The sequence below is a fragment of the Gopherus evgoodei genome, chromosome 3 (assembly GCF_007399415.2).
Source record: "Gopherus evgoodei ecotype Sinaloan lineage chromosome 3, rGopEvg1_v1.p, whole genome shotgun sequence".
Lineage (NCBI taxonomy): Eukaryota > Metazoa > Chordata > Testudines > Testudinidae > Gopherus > Gopherus evgoodei.
In genome coordinates this window covers 153652634-153675194 of record NC_044324.1, presented here as the reverse complement: position 1 = coordinate 153675194, position 22561 = coordinate 153652634, and the positions used below count along the sequence as shown (strand labels likewise).

General features: G+C 40.9%; 1 protein-coding gene across 4 annotated transcripts in view; it reads left to right on the top strand.

Annotated features, from left to right (window-relative positions):
- The window catches only part of SMYD3 (SET and MYND domain containing 3), a 654773-nt gene that overhangs the window by 94881 nt on the left and 537331 nt on the right, over positions 1 to 22561 (top strand). For 3 of the 4 annotated variants that reach the window (XM_030557037.1, XM_030557036.1, XM_030557038.1), the window contains exon 2: positions 18271 to 18334. The exons of the other annotated variant lie outside the window; for it this stretch is intronic. In XM_030557037.1, coding sequence (XP_030412897.1) covers positions 18271 to 18334 — 64 coding nt within the window. The remainder of the gene's footprint in view (positions 1 to 18270; positions 18335 to 22561) is intronic. 4 annotated transcript variants of the gene reach the window in all.

Genomic DNA, 22561 nt, shown 5'->3' with positions numbered 1-22561 from the left:
GCACATGAGGCCTATGACTCATGCCCAGGATCTTAAAAACACAATAGGTCTTGCAGCTCTGGACATTGCCTGCCCTACACCAAGCCCAGGTTCAACAAGGTGATAACAGAGCTAACCCTTTGAATAGGGCAGTGGTCCCACTTAGCACGCAGCACAAGTGGCCATCCCTTTGAGAAGGGCAATGGCTCTTGGTAAACAACTTGAGGGGCCCTCCTTTTGAGAAGGGCAGTGGCCCTGGTAAACAACTTAACAGCCAGGGAAGGGCGGCCACAGGAGGAGAACAAAACCAAAATGGAGTCTGGGGACAGCTGTAAGAAACAAAATGGAATGGGGGATAGCTGTAACAGACAATTTTCAAAAAAAAATTAGCCTAAAGCTTATTACAGTTAGCTTCTATTCTACACAAAATGCAAAGCAAGAGGTAGGGCATGGGAGAAATTAAGGATAAAATCTTATAATATAAACGTTACTATAGTTACAATTTCCTTCTTAGGAATAAGTGTTAACACAAATTCTGTACATTGATAGCTGGTAAAGTTGAAGCCATAGCAACAATAATGATTATAAATCAGTGCATAACATAGGGCCCTGATTCACCAAGGAACTTAAGCATGTGCCTAAGGCAGTGGTTCCCAAACTTGTTCCGCCACTTGTGCAGGGAAAGCCCCTGGCGGGCCAGGCCAGTTTGTTTACCTGCTGCATCCGCAGGTTCAGCCAATGGCGGCTCCCAGTGGCCGCAGTTCGCTGCTCCAGGCCAATGGGAGCTGCGGGAAGTGGCGGCCAGTACGTCCCTTGGCTTGTGCCACTTCCCGCAGCTCCCATTGGCCTGGAGCAGCGAACTGCGGCCACTGGGAGCCGCCATTGGCTGAACCTGCGGATGCAGCAGGTAAACAAACTGGCCTGGCCCGCCAGGGGCTTTCCCTGCACAAGTGGCGGAACAAGTTTGGGAACCACTGCCTTAGGCACATGCTTAAGTTCCTTGGTGAATCAGGGCCCTATGTTATGCACTGATTTATAATCATTATTGTTGCTATGGCTTCAACGAGTTTTGGAACCACTGGCCTAAGAAGTAGTCCCACTGAAATCAGTGCCTTACTGAATTACGCTTTTATTTCCTAAAGGAAGAAAACTCACTATTAAAATGTGGCTGATTTAGTACTGAGAGTCACTCCTTAGAATTTGGTATATTTGTTTTTAAAGACCTAAGTAGAATTGGAAACCAGTGAGATGGGAAACAACAGAGGATGTAGTTAAAGCTTACTTGACAGATAAGCTTGAATATTTGATGGTCGTGGTGGTGAAAGGCATGTGAAAGCAAGTAATCCCTTGTGTTATCAGATGTGAAAGTTGCTGTTAGAAAATGTTACAAAAGTAATGGTAGTTACAGATGTTTTTTATTTTGGATTTGGTTTATTACATTTTTTGTTAAATGAAACTTTGGTAAAGAGAACCTGAGAAGAAAATCTGTGTGAAACTGAAGAAAACCTATGAAGTTAAATTTTTTTATCCATAGGATGTCACCAGAGTACAGAGAGTCAGAGTTCAGAAATGTGAAAGTCATTTATAATTTCTCTCTTGCTGTTTAGTTTGGGATCTTAGCATCTGATCTTGCAAACCTGTACTCACATGAGTAGTCCCATCGACTTCAATATACACAATACAGCAATAAGGTCAACATTTCAATAAACCATATGGACATATTCTAGTGATGGAATCTATTTAATGGCCTAACAAATAAATGCCTCCTTCCACATTTTAAAAAATTTCATATTTTAAGTACCATAGAATAGATAGAAAAAGTTGGGAGTTCACTATCCTATTCCATGCCTTTCTCTAACAAAGGGCATAGGTTGGTCTTAGTTAAGTCATACTCTGTACTATCTCCATTATCCTTATTCATGATTTCCTCTTTTTATGCTGTGCACTTTCTCCCGGTGATCACCTGTGTATGAAACGCTGCGGGAAGCAGCGCGGGCCAAGGGACGTACTGGCTGCCGCTTCCAGCAGCTCCCATTGGCCTGGAACAGCGAACTGCAACCACTGGGAGCCGCAATTGGCCGAACCTGCGGACGTGGCAGGTAAACAAACCAGCCCAGCCTGCCAGGGGCTTTCCCTGCACAAGCGGCGGAACAAGATTGGGAACCACTGCATTAGGGAGTTGAACAATCAGGGTCGGCTCTAGACATTTCACTGCCCCAAGCACGGCATCATGCCATGGGGGGCGCTCTGCTGCTCGCTGGTCCCGCAGCTCCGGTGGAGCTCCTGCAGGCGTGCCTGCGGAGGGTCTCCTGGTTCCGTGGCTTCGCTGGAGCCGCAGGACCAGTGGACCCTCCGCAGGCATGCCACCGAAGGCACCCTGCCTGCCGCCCTCCCGGCGACCGGCAGAGCGCCCCCTGCGGCATGCCGCCCCAAGCACGTGCTTGGCGTGCTGGGGCCTGGAGCCGCCCCTGTGAACAATTCTACAATAGGTGCTGAACCCTCTCAACTCCGATAGAAGCCAATGGGATTTGAGAGCACTGAACAGGTTATGCTTGTAAGGTTGCTTGCCTTACACTCTGGGAGGTGTTGCCACTGAATTGAGAAGGAGCCATAGGGAAATAAATGTTACCATAGAATGCAATAGTGGCATTTGTGTAGTCTGTCTGCAATGGGGTACTTACCACAAGACTGACGTGGTTTGTTCCCTCTGTATCTGGAGACCTTCCAAGGCAGGAGGAAGTTGCAAACAAGTGTCTTATACGTACTATTTTATAGCCCTGGAAATGGAAAGTTTAAAGGCCAGATTAATTTACACTAAGGCCCCTTTAAAGGAATCTGGCAGTGTATATGGGCCTAAAAGCAGGTTTAATATTTATGCCTACTTTGAGGTCCCTTTACACTGCCAGTTACATTTACACCCGCTCTAAGGTCTCTTTACATTGCTAGACCAGAGTAAAGCAGCCTTAGTGTAAAAGAATCTGACCTATATATTTTATAAACCTTTATAATAGTAATTTAAACACGTTATTTAATTTCTTGGGCATTTTTATTAAGTATTTACTTATCTTCCCAAAAATGTGGTTATGAACAGAGGGGCCAAATTCTGCTCTCAGTCATATCAGGGTAAATGCAGAGTAACTCCAGTGAAGGCAATAGAGTTGTTCCAGATTGGTGCTGGCATTAGTCAGAACAGAATTTGTCTCAGGCACCCCTATATCTAAACTGAAATTTTGAAAAGAAAAGCCTTTGATGTGTATATGTTACAAAAAAATCCCATCATTCTAATGAGTAGATGAGTTGGCCAGGCTTAGTGTAACAACTGTGATGAAATATTTAATCATAAAACACCTCACCCTGAAAGGGAAAGATGCTACATTATTTATACATCAGAATTTTTCCAGGTAGCTATTTCACTGACAAATCACTTTAATCTGTCAGACTGATCATTTGACTTTACTTCTAAATTGGTCCAGTATTGACGGTCTTTAGTATGCAGACACATTAGTGGGCATGGTTGGGAGAAGGCAGACACATCCACAAAGATTGTGTCACTCACTTAGGAAATAGTGAGAGCTTCAGCATAGTGTCTCTTTAAGGGTTTAATACCTGTATTACCTCACATTGTATTTATGTAGCTTGGTCTCTCAGTGCATGGGATATTTACAATGATAACTTCTGTTGGTGAAGCTCTAGATCTTATTCTTCTGTGTACTAATGAGAGACTACACGTGACATTAGGGAAGTGGGCAGGAGGAATACAAAAAACAAGATTGTGGTTGTTTACATGGCCTACATCATGTTATTTCTGTTTTGATTCTTATTACTGTCTTTGTGTGTGTTTGTCCTAAATGTGGTGTCACTTCAGTTACAATATGCTGAGGCGTCTGTTTCAACTATACATGATTTCTTCTTTGTCTCTAAAAATATTGTTAAGGGATAGTTATCGTTTGGCATTGGCCAGAGAGGCATTCTAGAAATAGGTTTGGCATTAGGTGAGAATGATGATGACGTTGTGTAACATGTAGTTGGTACCAGGGTGGCATGGTGGTGGAGTAGAGGAGGGCGCGCGCAAGCGCGCGCGCACACACACACACACACACACACACACACACACACACACACACACACACACAAAACAAGTTTATGTTGGAGAACTGTTGACGGAGCTCCAAATGGTTTGGGTCTAGCTCCAAGTCTGTGAGGCGAAGCATTCCTGGCAATTACTTTCCCCTGTTACCACCATCAATCTACTCATCCTAAATCTCTCATAAGAAAGTATAAACACAGCCCTAACTAGAGTAATTGGTACTCAGCCTTAGACAATCCATTCTTGGCCAGACTTTCCACCACTTTCCTAAAAGCAAATGCTGATGGTTTGTCAGTCATCCCATTTTGGCATTCAAGATCCAATATGCCCCCTCCATTGTTCTATAAACCTTTATAGAGATCTAGTTAGCCGACTGCCTAGACTCAAAAGGTGATACCTAGCATGTGAGAGGTCATGGCTGAACAAGCAAGGCCTTTTGCCTTTAGTGCCCAAGTGAGTTTCTCAGTGAGTTCCTTGGGAATAAGCAAAGCATCTGGCAATCATGTACCATTCAAAACATGCAAAGAATTTGTTGAAAACTCCCCTATAAGAACAGTAGGTTGCTTTTCCATAGTATCAAAAAACAAACAAACAAACAAAGCCCACAAACCAACTAAAACCCAACAAGCTAGCTCTAAATTTTAAAAAATGAACTATAAAGGGAATTTCATCAGTTTCAAGACAATCTGAGTGTATTCTGTAGATTTATTTTATGTTTATGCTGATATGAGTCATACAAATAATGAGTATCTCGAATGGGCCAATCTATTGGTTATTGTAAGTGTAATCAAAATACCTTTACAGATAACAAAATCCTTCAGAGATCAGGATGCAATTTGGGTAGAAAGAAAAGACTTCGTGTAGACAAAAGATAAAAAGAGTATAAAATAGACCTCTGAGAGGGATAGATCACGGATGAAAAACTCATTCATGTTTCTTTTTTCTCCTTTGATTCATCAAACGAACTGGGGAAATTATACTCTTGTCTTCTAGTAATCTTAGGTTACCAGTTCTCTTTGCACTAAGCATACCGAAGGCTTGATTCTTTTACAAATGTCTAGTAAATTCAGGGTACACCATCTCAAAGCCTTTGAAAACCACATACTATATCCCCTGGTTAGTTTTACCTTATCTTTAGAATAAAAAAGGCTCATCCTAATCTGGTAGCACACTTAACCATGAGTATCAATAGCAGAACCGATTAACTCCTCTCTTAGATGCAATAACTAATATTCATCAACCTTCTAAGATGCAGAGAAAGTAGACAAATGGATGGTTGTGAGTATATTTACATACAGATTCAGCGGAAGAAAGGCAAGCAGTAGACATAAGTTTGATTTTATTGAAACATTTGATAGTGTCTCATAAAATCTCATTCTCAGCTCAATTTAAATTGTTTGGATATTAACACTGTAATGTGAAATTAAACTGTCTGGACTGTAAATTCTGTGGAGCTGTGTAGCACTGCATCATAGACATTTGTATTGGTGTTGAGTCCATCCTTATTAAATATATTAGGGTCTGATTTTTGCCTGGTTCTTGTGCAGGGATAGCATTTGCAGGTCAGCGGACACTAGGAGTTTTCCTTCCCACGTTGTGCAGGCCATGCAAAGGCCAGGCCAAACTGCTGCTCCCTCCCAGGCTTTGCAGTGTGTGCATGGTGCCCCAAAGATGATGAGAGAGGATATTGGACCTTGTTCTGTCTGGCCATGCTAGGAGTGGGAATAAGCTACACCCTATGAAGGGATGTCGTAGTGAATGTGAGGCCTCTGCATGCCCAGCCCGCTGTTGTCCCTGGGAGATGCAGAGGGCAGCGTTGTCACCACCAAGGCAAGGCTGTGCCTAAATAGCACAATCAAGCCCTTCCTGAGCAGGAAAGGGAAGAAATCAGCATATTGATGAAATATGCAGATGGCAGTCAGTTGGGAGAAGTTGTGAACAGTAACAAGAACAGAACCATAATACATATGACTGTAGAGAGAATAAAAACATAACACCTTGTTACCAGAGAGTGATGAGCTGATGGGGAGTTTTTTTGCAAAAGCATTTTTTGTGAGGAAAATGCTGATTTGTCAAACCCTGCTCCATTTTGATGAAGCTTTTGTTGGAAAAGGTTTTCATGTCCAGGATGGAATTTGTGGTAGAGGAAGGCGGGAGAGTCAAGGGCAGGGACTCCAGAAGAGCCAGTAGCCTGGTGGTTAGGACGTTCCCCTAGGATATGGGAGACCTAGGTTCAAGTCCCTGTTCTAGAGTAGGGACTTGAACTGGGTCTACCACATCCTAGGTGAGTGCCAAAACTGCTGGAGTATAAAGTTTCTCTTGCACACTCCATGAACATGTTATTATTTAGGAGTGTTTGAGAGAGAGAGAGAGAGAGAGACTGATTGTATAGCCCAGCATTTAGGGCACTGATTCATAGCAGGGACTTGAACTTTGGGCTCCTGCATCCCAGGTGAGGCTCCTAACTACCACGCTATAGGCTATTCGGAGGTGTGTGTGGGGAGTCTCTCTGTTTTTTTTGCAAAAAAACTTCAAAAGGTCTCGAGATCATCCTGATGTTAAATGGGAAAACTGAGAAACTATTTCCCACTCTACTCTAATATTGATAAGTTACAGGAAATTCAGAGAAGATAATGTTTGGAGGTCTAGAACAATTTGTTTATGATAAAAGTTTAAAAGGAATTTACTTTAGTTTGTCTAAGTAATGACTACAATGAGACAAAAATCTATAGGTATTTGAAGGGTTTACACCTTATCTGTCTTAGAGTTTTCCATGGGGCATATTACCAAAGTATTGAAGTGCTTATGGATGGAGAATTATTATTTATGAGTGTAAACAGGGGTATAACTAGGAGTACTGGAATACATTTAAGAAAGGGAACATTTCAGACTATCAAGAAAAAAATTCAGCACTGAGATCTATTAGGCCACATAGACTATTCTTCCAAAGAAAGTGGTGGGGCATTTAAAACGTAACCAGATACTGGTAAATGTACAGTAGGGGATGCTCCTGAACCAATAAGTTTAATTAGTCCATCGCCCTAATGTAGTTGTTAATCTACAAATTCTATAATTCTACATGTCATCTTGTTAGTGTAAAAGTCATGAGAAGACTGTTTTGAGTATCAAGCTGGCTCCCAGCACTCTCTGGAGGGCATCTTCCAAGATCTAACCAAATCAGATCAGACCTGAGTACAGGAGGAGCAAGCTGCCCCTGAGCCAGTGCAGCCAGTTTGTGCTGGCACTTTTGTGTGTCATCAGTCATGTCTGCTGACTGTGAGAGAAGATTTTCTGCATTTCGCTCCTGCTTCCCAACTGTGTTGGATGTGCAGAGAGATGATTGAACTGAATTCTGTTTCTTATGCATCACAGCAGCAGAATTGTTTGCCAAGTCTCAATACGTTACATTTGTGCAAGCCGACTGAAGTCAAAGGGGTGAGCATAGATATAATTCAGGGAATAATCTGAAGACCGTAGGGATGCACAGGTGAAAATGAGGGCTTAATTTGGACTGTAGCACCTTCATTTATTGATGTATAAAAAGGAAAGAATGCTGATTGACTTGCTGAGCCCAGGCTGAATTTGCAGTTTGCAGAGGTGAAGGGGAGCAGGAAATATTGTTTTACTTGTAAAATGAGAATATTTAATATGGAGTAATTGAGACAATCAAGTTTGCTTGCTCAGTTTTGTACTGCTGCCTAATTGGACTCTAAAGGTTAAGTCATACCTGTTATTTGGCAGTGTGCAAGAGATGCACTTTATATAAGCCCAATGTCTATATTCCAAAAATATGTTTGAATTCCTTTGAAGCCTTTTTTGCAACCATACTCTAGCTGGCAACATGCAGGGAAGGAGGAAGACTCCTAGGGAGAAGCTTAACCCAGTTCTGGCCAGACCAAGGACAGACAAAGAGACTTGGATGGGGAAGGCTTTGGAAATCTGGAACGAAGACCTTTGAACTGGATTAAAGGTCAACCCCTGTCCCACATGGAGGAGGAGTATTCTGAGAGATGCTGATTGGAAATTAGTGATAGGGCTTGCAGGTGTATGGGCTCTCTTCTCACCCAGCTTGGTGTGGTCAGGGCTATTTAACTAAGCAAGGAGAAGCTTAAAGGTTAGGTAGGGTTTATGTGTATATGACTTTTCTGTTAGTTTAATCCCATTTCTCAAACAGTTGTATTCCTGTTCACTAATAAATAATGTTTTTTGTTTGGAAAGGGCTGAACTGTGTATTTGCCTGCATTTTCTGGTTACTAAGTCCCCAAGAGAGAAGATGCTTGCAGGAAATCAAGCCAAATTGGCTCTGCTAAAGGCACCACAGTGAATAACGGGGTGCTGAAGCTTGCGAACTCAGTCTAAGAGTGGTAAATTCACTGTACTCCCTCTTAAATGAACTGGAGGTTCAGGGCCTATCCCTAGGAAAGGTGCACTCACAAGAGACTGTTCAGGGGTACAAGGCATAGCATGCTCTGTAATAGTAAATAAAAAGAATTTTAATCTAGAGTGGGTACTCTAGATTTTGGGAGGTTTATCAGGGACTTTCAAGTGCTGATTTTTCTTAGGGCTTCAGGGTACAATTTGTAAACTTGAACATGTGTTGGACAGCATTTTTGTAATTGTTCCATTAGCTGTCTCACTACTCTGATATCTGTTATCACAAGAACACCAGTACATCTTTGTCTATTATGTTGAGCCTACCAGAGGGCAGACTGGGCTTAGAAGGTAGTTATAAGGAACTGTTTTTCTCCTTGATTCGTGTCTAACCTCCTTTTCATGGTCCTGTGGCTTACTCAAGCACATTGAAAAAAGAACAGAGTCACGGGTGTTAGAAGAACTATTCAGGACTTAAAAATATCTTGAGGTGAGAAGGGTCAGCACAAATGTGTCAGTACTGAAAAGGAGTTTGATCTGGGTGGGCGTTAGATACTGAGTGAGCTAGAATGAGGAATGTAGGCAGAGCGTTTTCATGACTGCAGACAAGAAAGGACCCTGTTATATCTGTTGAAAGAATGAAGCATTTGCTCTCCTTTCCCTGCTTTGGCCAATGTCCTACCATTTCCTCTCCCCTTTGAACCCGACTTGTGGGGATTAGCCCAGCTGGTAATGCAAGGACTGGGAATTGTCACTATGCAGGAGCTCCAGGGGAAGTGGAAAATTTCCTGCATCCTCTCCACTCGCTACCATGTTGTTGCGCAGAATCAAGTCACAATCTAGCCCTTACTGTATATTTGAGGATGTGTATTGTCTTCGGACTGGCTCTGGTGGCATGATGAATTTAAAAAAATTCATTGCATTTTAACAAAGTATTCAGCTGCCTTTGACCATACAGGACCATAAATGTTAATGATTTATTATAATATGCTGTTAGTTGTAGGCATGTCGGTCCCAGGACATTAGAGAGACAAGGTGGTGAGGCAACATCTTTCTCACCCACGAAGTTGGTCCAATAAGAGACAAGCTTTGTGTGGCTCAAAAGCTTGTTTCTTTTTCCAGCAGAAATTTGTCCAATAAAACACCTCACCTCACCCACCTTGTCTGTCTAATAATTTATTCTTGTAAATTTTATTAATTTTTAAGGACAGAAATGGGTTGGTAATACTATGGAAGATTGAAGTTTACTGATTGTTGCTGTTGCTTGTTCTCAGTTTGCAGCAGGGCTTTAAATTAAAAACAAAACCCAAGTAGGTTTTGCACAGTTCATGTATCAGACTGAAGTACCAATTTACAGCAGGGCTAAAAAAATGCTCGGAAAATTGGTGCAATGTGGCATGCAGTTGAAAGAGCAAGCCTAGATTCTGAAATGAAAAACAGCAAGTAAAAAGATCCTGCATGGATTTAAAATGAAATCACATTTTTAAAAAAAAAGTAGCTCTGGTTTATAGAAGGAAAAGTGTGAATAAGTTGAATCACAGGAAAAGCAACAATGTGTTAGATATAACTGCATGCCTTGTCGTAGATAGTGTTTATCTGACACCTGGTGTCATGCTGCCAGGAGTGGCTCGTGACTGTGAGGCCTGGTCTACACTGTGGGAGTGTCGGTGTAAGATACGCAGCTTCAGCTACAGGAATACTGTAGCTGAAGTCGAAGTATCTTATTCTGACTTACCTCCTATCCTCACAGTATGTGATCAGCGTCTGTGGCCCTCACCGTCGACTCCGCTACTGCCGTTTGCTCCGGTGGAGTTCTCGAGTCAACGGGGAGCGCGTTTGGGGATCGATATATTGCAGCTAGATGAGACGCGATATATCGATCCCCGATAAATCGATCGCTACCCGCCGATATGGTGGGTAGTCTGGACGTACCCTGAGTGTCTACCTGAGGGTAGATTGTCAAAAGCAGGTCATACAACACCTTAAAATTGTTAGTATATTCTGTAATTGGATTTCATCAACCCAGTACTAAATATGAACTCCCAAAGTACAACAATAGTCTTATAATTACTCCTGAGGGCATTCTGCACCAAAAAATTAAGAATTCTGTGCCAAAAATTAAAAATGTTGTGCACAATATTATAAAATTTCTGCAACATTTTGCAGAACTTTATATGTCAAATAAATGTGAAAGATTCAGTATGGTATTGTGGAGTGTGGGGCACAGGCCACTGGCTGCACAGAGGTGGGAGATCACTGTGTAGCTTCCCCCCCAGGACACAAACTCATCAGTGAGGCTGCACTCAACCCTGACACAGCAAAAGGACCCGGCCTACCCCAGAAACACCCCAGGCCCTGCCCCTCTGTGTGGGTAGGCAAGCACAGCAAGGCAGGATCCAAGTATGGAGGGGATTAATGTGGGGGGATCCAGGTGCAGGTTGAGAGGGTTCTGTGTGGGCCAGTCTGGGTGTGACGGGGATCTGGATGCAGAGGGGCTTGTTGCAGGGGTTCCATGTGCAATGGTAATGGGACGTTGTGGGGGTGTATGAGCAGGTGAAGGTGGTTGGGGCTCAGCGGGGCGGGTCTGGGTGTAGGCGGCAATAGAGCTAGGCAGAGGGGTCTCGGTGTGGGGGGCTCAGTTGCGGGTCCAGATGCTGGTGGAGTGAGGATCCAGATACAGCTGGTTGGGGCTCGGTAGGGTGGGGATCTGAGTGTGGGTGGTTCGTTGGGGTGATCCAGGTTCAAGGGGAGTGGAGCTCATCGGGGGGTGGGGTTTGAGTGTCTGAGGAACTGAGGCTTGGCAGGAGGATCTGGGTATGAGGGATCTGAATGCATGGGGGTTGGGCAGATGTGGGAGCAGCTCTCTGTTCAGGGATCCCTCCCCCTGCAGCTGAGGAGCAATGGGTGCAGGAAGTGGGGTAGTGGGGGAGTTTGCAGAGCTTCCTGCAGCTGGGGGAGAAATCTGGGGGTGGGTCTGACCTAACCCCAGATCCTATGTAGGGGAAGAGGAAGTTCTATCCTCTCCTAGCCCAGCTGGGACTAACAGGTGAGCCAGGCGCAGGGTAGGAGCCACTAGCTAGGTTTTCCCCAGTTCCACCTCTTGCTCACCGTGATTTACCTCTCTGCTGGCTGCCCTGGGTACCCAACACATACTGCTGGGGAGGGTCGCATGACTGCTCTTGTGGCTTCCCTTTGCTTCTCCATCAGGAAGTCATTATTCTGTGGGGAAGCAAAGATATTTGTCGGGGACATAAATTCTGCACACGCACAGTGGTGCAGAATTCCCCCAGAAGTATATAATGGAACAACAAACAGTCCCCTTAGACACTCCAGTCTGTCTTGCTCCCCAGGCAAGTTGGGCTATGTGACAAATGGTAACTTACACCAAAAATCGCAAAGCATCAGGTTACATTGAGTCCCAAGAGACTAGTCACTCACCCTGGTCAATTTGCATCCTAGATCTCACACCAAACAATGCTGGTAGCCAATTCTATAGAGAGGAATGCATATAGAATCTTTGATAATCAACACAATGACCACTTGCCTTCAAATGTGCAAGAATTAGTACTTTCTTCCTTTATTTCTTCATTTGCATTACGCATGACTTCTTTCTCGTTTGATGGGTTATTTAGTTTTAGCAGGGGTATGCAACCTATGGCACGTGCACCAAAGGCGGCGCACAAGGTGATTTTCAGTGGGACTCACACTGTCCAGGTCCTGGCCACTGGTCCGGGGGGCTCTGCATTTTAATGTACTTTTAAATAAAGCTTCTTAAACATTTAAAAAACCTGATTTACTTTACATACAACAATAGTTTATTTATGTATTATAGACTTATAGAAAGAAACCTAAAATAAAAAGTTTATTTGATAACAATTTTATAAATATTTAATAGCTTCTGTGAAGTTAATATAGAGCTGATACTGATGGGTAGAAGCTATGCAAATTGTCATCACTTTGTGTTTTTAAATATGTCAAAATACATAAATACTGTAAGAAGTCTTATTCCTGAATTTTTCAATTTCAGATTGAAATCATACTGTTTACTTTTGTAAAATTCTATGTCAGAATATTTATTGATGCCATAAATCCTACAGATGGAGGTTTGGGAGGGAGTTGGGAGAGAAGCAAAATGAAGCAGTTTTGTCAGTTCATGCAGCTGCACCAAACAGCCTAAATCTGCTCATCATTTGGGGGATGAGAGTGGGGAGGAAGATGATTAATGGATATTTCATTCATTATACAGTTTGAATAGGGAGTCAGATTCTTCAAATACTTTTGCTGCTAGCGTCAGATGTTGGAAATAAACTTGTTCTATATCTTTGTTACCACTTCATTATTAAATGTTGGTAAAAAAGGGATCCAGTCCTACCAGGTGCTGAACACTGTTGTCTTCCATTGGTTTCAGTGAGAATTGAAGAAGCTTAGCACCTTGCCATCAGGTCTAAGCTATGTGTGTTTTTCAGATGGCAGAATAAAATATTTGTTGTACTTCAGTTATTTCAGCAAGTCTTTTAATCTTTTAGGAAGAAAATAAAATACTGAGAGAAGATATTGCAACAGTATGTCAAGGTCATACAATACAATGCTGTGAGTTAAATAGTACAGATGCAAGACCTAAAATATGGATCTATATTAGAAAGTTATTACATTGCTAAGTGATGCATTCATACAAATCATGGCTCTTGAAGGTCATATTTGCAGTGGATAATGGATATGAGTATTACTTTTTGGTACTTTAACATCTTGTTTCACTTCAGCTATTGTAACTACAGATATGTTTCCTAATGTAAATACTAGTTCATCATCATTCTGGTAGGGTGAAATTTACCCTAGGACAGAAGGTCTGCACAGAAACTTCATTTGAGCAACCCTTCTGCACCTGGCTGAATTAGGGGTTAACTTTCAAATGGTAGAACTTGCATGGATAGAATTAAACCTGAGTGTTTAAAAAATGTTTGCCTGATCACATTGTGTCAAACAATATTATTTAAATGACTAATGAGAGAAGTTCAACAGAGGCTCTTACCTATTGATATAGAACACTTTGTATACAGAGTTACTCATTTCCTGATCCAAAATAAGGAAGACCTGCTTCTATTCCTGAAAAACTGTGTAATGACGCAACTATGCAGAACAACTTGGGGAAACTCCAGAAAGTAGCAATCTCAAGAATTGTATATGATAGTATAGAAAATGATGTTCATAGATCTCTACTTTTCTAGATCATTCCATGTTACCATACACATTTTCAAGAGGTAGCGTTGAGCATGATGAAACTGTTGTGCATGCCTTACTTCCACGATAACATGTTGATGACCCAGGAAATAGAACTTTTTGTAGTGTGTGCTGTCTGTGATTTGAAATATCTGGAGAAAAGGTCTCATTAATTACATAATTAAAATAGATATGGAGGATTTTTCCCATTTTTAGAAAGAAAGGGTAGATTTCCTGAAGATTATCCTGTCTCCCTGACAGAACATGTTGATCAGTATTACAAAATGTATGTCTCAGTATTAGTCCAGATGGATATAATTTTGGGTGTGCGCGTGCGCGTCCATTAATTGTCTCTATCTGGACTATTTCTGACATTCAGATATCTGAGTAGTTCCAAAGAGCAATCATTTTATCCTTTTCTTTTCATACTAAATAAACCTGCCACAAAAATGTTTAATTCTTTCCCCCTACTTTATACCGATCTGAGGTCCAAATTCAGAATGAGAAATATTCAGTTCTTCGCCAATGGTTTTGTTAGAGTTCTGATATTTCTGGGCCCTAGAAATATACAATTGGAGAGGGGAGATTTCCAGCACTTGATTCTAGTTTTGGATTGTCCCCAGATGTTGGATTCTAAAATCACAACACTTTTTTTTTATGGGAAAGATTTTTAGGTACTATTTAGAAGATTTTAAAAATTATTAGTTTTTTTACTCTCCAAGCCCTTTCTAATTGAACTCATGATACCAAGGCCCTTACTTCTGTAGATAGGGTGAAAGACAGTAGCAATAACAAGATTTTAATCTCAGACATTTCTGAAATATTTTCTTTCTGCTAGTTGAATGGTATTCAGCACACCACACAACATATTCTGTAAGGTATCATGAGTTCAACTATAAAGGGGTTGGAGAATAAGAAAGCTAATGCACAAAGATTGGCACTCATTTGGAATGATTCATTCGTGGCCTTACAACTTGTGACCAATGCAGTTATTTGACCTGATGTAGATAAAATTTTAAGCTGCTTCACACCATCATATCTACTTTTATACACTGTCTATTGAAATCATTGGCTTCACTCCATTTAAATAATAATGGAAACCCAAATTCATACATTTATACCACAGTTCACCATCATGAATTCTCTCTAAATATTTCTGCATATTACATAACTTGTATTTCTTTATTTCCACATAAGTACATAGCTATATTTTAATTCCTCTTATATTTAGTATATGTTTGACATTCCTTATTTTCTCCCCATCACTTATAAGATTCTTAAAAAAGATGAAGTTAAATCAGCGATGAGTTTAAATATGCGGACGCTGGTGCATTTTAGTGCACATTGACACAATAACTTTGTGCAGAATTGACACCAGTGAGAATTCCACATGTGGAACAAAGGACTTAGTCTGTGTTCAGGAGGGATCTATTTTATTTGGCATTCTGTATTTATTATGTTGTTTTGGATAACTAAAGATTCTTAGCCATAAATTAAATTAATGGAATCAATGAACCAAATTCATTGCTCAGAAGTTGTTATTGGTTAAGATTTGTGACCAAGTTGGTGCCATCTCACTTTATTTGGACATATGACTCTTTGAGGCATTTGCTGTGAATTTAGAGTGAGCATAGGGACTAAAAGTTGCAGGTAGCTGAGTGTATATTGATTTAAATAAAGGAAAGAAGAATGAGTCTGTGGTCTAAGTAACTGATTGGAAATCAGAAGTACCAGACTGGATATCAGAAGACCCCCTGTGAAATTCTGACCCTATTAAGGTCAATAACAAAATTATTTGAATTTAGAGGGTCCAGCATATTCATAGACTTAAGGTCAGAAGGGACCATTATGGTCATCTAGTCTGACCTCCTGCACAACACAGGCCACAGACTCTCACCCACCCACTAACCTATGTCTGAGTTATTGAAATCCTCGAACAAACCCCTAACCTATGTCTGAGTTATTGAAATCGTCAAATCATGGTTTAAAGACCTCAAGGTGCAGAGAATCCTCCAGCAAGTGACCCGTGCCCCATGCTGCAGAGGAAGGTGGAAAACCTTGAGGGCCTCTGCCAATCTTCCCTGCAGGAAAATTCCTTCCCAATCCCAGATATGGCAATCGGTTAAACCCTGAGCATGTGGGCAAGACTCCCCAGCCAGCACCCAGGAAAGAATTCTCTGTAGTAACTCAGATCCCACCCCATTTAACATCCCATCATAGACCATTGGGCATATTTACCTGCTAATAATCAAAGATGAATGAATTGCCAAAATTAGGCTATCCCATCATACTATCCCCTCCATAAACTTATCAGACTTAGTCTTGAAGCCAGATATGTCTTTTGCCCCCACTACTCCCCTTGGAAGGCTGTTCCAGAACTTCACTCTTCTAATGGTTAGAAACCTTTGTCTAATTTCAAGTCTAAACTTCCTAGTTTCTATTGACAGCTGTGCTATTGATTTAAGGTCTGAGACAGCAAAGTGATCCACATGGCAGACCTTTATGCCTCCACAGAATCCCTGTAAAAACAATAAGATTCTTACAGGGTCTGAGCTTTAAGGTATAAACGTGAGAAAATCACTTTACTCTTTCCTTCTGCCTTCCTTTCGTCATCTGTAAAACTGGGACAGTTACCTGCCTCACATGTCTTGCAACGGTTATTTAGGGTATGACTACACTACAAGCAAAGAGGTGATTGCAGCACGGGTAGGTGTGCTCATGCTCGTTTTAATATAGCTAGCCTGGGTAACAAAATAGCACTGCAGCCTGTACTACCACACCTACAGCACAGGCTAGCTATCCAGAGTATAAGTCCTATAGGGAGTCTGGAGTACTCTGATTGCTAGCTTGTGCTGAAGCCCGTGCCACCACATCTACACTGCCATTGTTACCTGTGCAAGGTAGATTAAAGCTAGTGCGGTATGCCTACCAGTGCTATGATCACCCCTTAACTTGCAGTGTAGACATACTGTACTCTTGAGGTTTGTAATCCATTTTCAGTTCTTCAAATGGAAGGCACTATAGGAATGTAAAAATGTATTAATATAATAATTAATGTTGTGTATAATGGTTGTCAAACCTAAACATCTGTCAGACTGGCTATGTGTCTTTATGCGTAAGTCTGTAATTTATTAGTGTAAGAAATGTGTCCAGCTGTCTATTGGTAGGAATATTTCCACAATGTAGGAAGGACAATCCTACAGTCTGACTAGCTAGTATCTCCTTAATTTAGTCTCTTCTCTCTTCTGTTTATAAGAGCAAGCACCATATTCTCAGTGTCAATATAAGCTGAGAAAGCATGTGGTTAACTTTATTTTTAAATGTAAAGTTAAAACCTCTGGGCTTTTTTCTGGTGCTGTGACAGCTAAGAAATTGGCAAGAATGATACTGCAATGCATATCCTAATGCCAGTGCAGCTGAGAGCAGAATTTGATTTATGGCATGTAAATTTGATTAATTTTCTGCATAATTTCATGCTAAATATTTCCTCACCATCTAATAATTTACAAAACTGTTATTAGTAAATTATATTTTCTCCCCAAGTCAAGTTCTCAGCTTGTCATATGACTTAAATTAAGCCAGCAGCAGGGAATCTCACTCAAGCCAGGAGGCACTTTGTAGAATCATAATTAAAATGTTCGTATGTATATCTGGTTCAAACTTCTCATCTCTCCCCTTGTGCCCCCAATAGTCTTTTTCAGATGGAGTTTTTGCTTTAGTCACATTGTTTACCAATCACAGGCAATCTTTTTTTTTAAAGGCATAAATTTCCACTATCAGGTCACTTCACATTGCAAATAACTGAGGCCAGGTCTACACTGGGGGTGGTGGTGTGGTCTCAAATGTAAGATACACAACTTCAGCTCTGGGAATACCGTAGCTGAAGTCGAAGTATCTTATTCCGACTTACCTCCCATCTTCACGGCACGGGATCGACGTCCGCGGCTCCCCCATCAACTCCACTACTGCCGCTCGCTCCGGTGGAGTTCCGGAGTCAACGGGGAGCGCATTCGGGGATTGATATATCACGTCTAGATGAGACGTGATATATTGATCCCCGATAAATCGATTGCTACCCGCAGATGTGACTCAGTGTCACATCTGCAGATTCACAGCAAGAATCTTGCTTAAGACAGGTAATGAACAGTAATGGGGACCTGAATTCTGCCTTGCAACATATTATCACTTTGATGGGCTGCAAAGACGACGACATCCAGCTGTGCTGCACCATAGTCTGAGATTCTGTTGCATTAACCACAAAATCTAATTCTTTGACAGTATGGTAGCAAAGCAAGAAAAACAAATGATTCCTGTTTTATTATCTCACTGGAGAGTAGGGAGACTCCTCTTTAGCCTAGACTCTGGTTGTCTTACTGTTAACACACAAGCAGCTCCATTGATACTGGTAAATAAATAAACCATTCATAGGGTACTGTTCAATATGAGTAAGGAAATCAGAATCTCTAACCCTTGGATTCTTGCCTTGACTTTGTGTGTAAAAATAAATAAATACATGTGTGTCAAGTAATTTGTTCTTTTTGTGGCTCCTTTTTCCTTCAGATATTTGGAAATATTTTTATTTTTCCTACATAACTAATACAGGATATTTCTTACAGGAATGAACGGCTGCTTAGATGCTCTCAGTGCAAAATTGCCAGATACTGTGATACACGTTGTCAGGTAATGATCATTTTTAAAAATAATGACAAGCTACTACAGAAGAAAAATAATGCTTTAGCTGTGGGGTTTCCACTACATTGTGTTGCCATTATCCATTAATGGTCCCTGGACATATATGGAATCCATTAGTCAACAAATCACTAACAATGAGCAAAAATAAACAAATCACCCTCTCATTGCAGCTTTTGCTTAATGCTTATTAATTTACTTAACTAATATAACTAATTCAGACAATGTTGATATATAACTTTCTCACAGCCTGCCTCTTCCTCTCATTTACTTAGGCTAAGACTTTCAAAACGGGATGCCCAAAGCTAGTTATTTAAATAAGAGGCCTGACTTTTGAATACCCACAGCTCTCATTGACTTTAAGGTTCTTGAATTTGAATGCCACTTTCTTTCGTGTAAGGTTGTGGATTTTTTGTTTGTTTGTTGTGTCTTTTTAATTATGCATATAGCCCTAAGGCTTCCTTCCTTACCTAGCTTTATCCTCTCCACCCCTTTTATAGTCAACAAAATGAAGTAGAAATTGGTGGTTAGGATTTACTTGGTCAGAAAAACCTGCTTGTTGTGTTTTCTGTCATACATGCAGAGAAATTAGATAAAAACATAAACTAAAGTAGCACTACTTTATTTGTTAGAATATAGAAGGATAACACACACGAACCCCAAAACAGAGAGAGAAGGCAGGCTGTTCCTTAAAACAGAGAGGTGCAACTTACTTTTGGCAGGCTGTCTGCAGAACCATTGACTCTGATTTGCCCACTTCCCTACAGAACAGCCTGCCTGCAGGCAGGACAAGGAGAACCACAGAGAACTGAAAGTGATATATTACAGTTTTAACATGGTTTTCAATACAGCACACTGCTCCTGTGTTTTTACAGGTTAGGGTGTGTTTTTGTTTGTTTGTTATACCAATTCCAAGATGAATGCCAAGAAAAAAGTGGGTTTCAAGAATATTGCCTAATATATGTTGGAATGGTGTGTGTCTAGATCTTTGAGAACTGTTTACAGTGTTGAGGGTCCTACATTCTTTTGATAGATGACAGACTTCAAAGGCCTGATTCTCCATGGCCTTTCACCTTGTATTGTCATTTACACTTGCGTGTTGAAAGTCAGCACAAAATTCCCTGAAATCAGGTAGTGTTTGCACAAGTGTAAAAGACTACACAGGATGCAAGATGGTGGAGAAAAGGCCCATGCTATTTTGGCATTATGGGTCTGTCTGGGGTGTACAGACGCTGTGCTGTCTCAGCTGCTAAAGGGTTAATAGAGAGACTGCCTGCCTGCTCAGCTGGGCATGATTGGGGGGCTCACAGAAGTTGCAGAGATTAAAGGGTTGAAGAGCAGAAGGGTGGGTGGCTGCTAGAGAAGCTGAGGAGCCACTGAGATCAGGAGACTTCAGCAATGGGCTGGTGAGAAGCTGCCTAGGCGACTGGGGACAGGACCACAGGGTAACCCTGAGGAACAGCTTGCAGGACAGGCACTGTAGGAAGTAGGCCAGGAAAAAAAATACGCCATTTGTGAGAGCTTGTTACCAACCATTTTGTACAGTGTCCCTGACCTGGAACCCAGGATAGTGGATGGACCTGGTTCCCACCAAGCTCAGCAAGGGGGGTTTATTAAGGCCTTGAACAAGTGAGCCATACCTGAATGGCCCAAGGACTGTGTGCCCCTCATCTAGGGCCACTGGCCTCTGGAAGTATTGAACTCTTTAACACCGCAATTGGGGTAAAGACAGCCACAGACTTGGCCAACGGGCATAGCAAGAAATCAACAAGCAAGCTAGCCAGTGAGGGGGTGCCAAAGATCATAAGGACCACCAAATGAGTCAAATTATAAATTCTTGAACATCACACTAAAATTGTGGGGTTTTAATTTTGTTGATTTTGTGAAGAAAAAAATAGAAAAAAGTATGAATTGTAAGATATAACCTACTGAAAGAAGGTCTTTGAGGGATTGTTTAAATTTGCCTAGCAGATTATTTCACAAGTCTGAAAGCTTAATTTTTTAACTGGTCTCAGTGACCTTCAAAACATCTTTTCTTGATCAGATATGTAATATGTTTTTATGAAGAAGCTATTTTTATAACCTGACCACTTTCCTTTGCAACTCATAAAAAAAATTCTGTTATGGGATTAGAATATATGGAGGGGAAAGATAGGTAGGTATGTCACTTTGATTCATTATGCAGCAAATGCGTGTACAACATATATTAGGTGTTTACTCTAGCATCAATAATAATGCCACAGTTATATTTACTGTGGAAGATAATGGGAAAATATCTGAAAAAATGAAAATTATCATAGGTAGAATGTAAAAGACTGGTGCTTTTTTCTTGTCAAGCTAGTATGTCAAACAAGAATATCACTTGACCCTACTGCCATTAAAGTCCATGGCAAAATAAACATTGACTTCAGTGAGGAAGGATCATGTCCATATTGAGTAACATGCATTTAAATTGCTCCGTTTGTTTTGGCTTGGAAGTATAGTATTTAATATTGTACTCAACGTTATTTGACAGTCATGGGAATCCGGAAGAAGACTTTACCTTTAGCCAACCTAGAGTGGAAAACTCACCACAAATGCCAGTTTATTAAGACACTTGTGCAGTCATGGATCTTCATTCCACTTGGGGTGGGTGATCTAGATAAACAGACACACAATTAGACCAAGCAGGAATGTTGTTTTAGCCTTTTTGTGGCTGTTCTGAAGGGCACAGTGTTCCCTGTGATAATCCTATGTAAAATGGCTACAAAACAGAGAGTAGTACAGTTGTTTAAGCGATGCTTCCATTAGCCAAACCGAAGGCAGCAGGCTTTACTTTACCTCTGCTGGATTTCATATGATTCATTAATATGTGCACTTCTCATTGAACTAATTGCTGAGCAAAATAAACAGCTGGGCACTGAATCAACTGCAGTTCGCACTCTTTAAAAAAATCCCCCTCTATTAGCAGAGAAGGACTTTATTTTATGTTGATAATTGCAGACCTCTGTAAAAATGTGACTCATGGGCTTGGGTTTACATTTTATGCTTAGCTGCAGCATGATTTGATTAATTTTTGATGGGTAGAAAATTAATCCCACATTAGTAAGCATTTAACAGTGTGGTTTAGGAAGTCTGAGTTTCTGGACTTCTGTCTAATGCAGTAAATAAGGTGAGAGCTGTTTCAGTTTAAAACCGAGTTTCATGCACTCTCTCAAAAATTGAAACTTGAGAACAGCTCATTTTAAGCTATTGTATCTCAGGAACCCTTGGTTGAAATAACTTCCAGTTTCCTCCACAACAAACAACTCAATTGGCCAATCAGTTTTCAAGCTGATCTGATCGTTTTTGTCAATTTTTGAGAGAGTGCATGAAACTCGGTTTTAAATTGAAACGGCTCTCACTTTATTTACTGCATTAGACAGAACAGTCCAAATGGAAATGTCTAAAAATTTTTGACTCTTCAGGACAAAAAAATAAATAAAGCAGGAACATATAATTCAGTTTAGTGGACTCCCATAACTGATATAAAGTATCAGAATCTAAATTTAAGTGTGGAAAATGAAATATTTCTAGATTTATTTATTTATTTATTTTGGAACTACACTATATGAATTGTTAGGCTTTGGGTAGCTAAATTGGTAGGACTCAGCTGGGAGCCCTAAGAAGAGCAGCAGTGCAAGATCCAGAATTTGTGATTTGTGGGAAATTCCACAATATTTTAATTTCTTTTCATTCTGAATGGGAATGAAATATCAAAGTTCAAAATTTGCTACAAAACAAATTTTTTAAAAAAAATTGTTTTGGATCATTCAAAACGTTTCATTTCTATTTCAATTTTTAATTTTATTTTTATAATACTAAATGCATTTCAAAACAAACAAAAAATCAAAATGTCAAAACATTTCCATGTTATCTAAAGAAATTTAATCAAAATTGACATTTTTTTAGTGGAAGGTTCAGTTCTGACAAAAAGGCATTTTCAGATGGAAATTTTTTCTGTTGAAAAACTTTTGCCCAGCTTAGTCTTAACCTATTTATTTTATTTTAATGGAATTTCCTAGCCCTTTACAAAGTAGGGGTGGGCAACATTTTTGGCCCAAGGGCCAGATCTGGGTGGGGAAATTGCTGCAGGGCCATGAATGTAGGGCTGGGGCAGGGGTTTGGGTGCGGGAGAGAGTGTGGGGTGTGGGAAGGGATGCAGTATGCAAGATGGGGCTCAGGGCAAGGGCTTGGGGC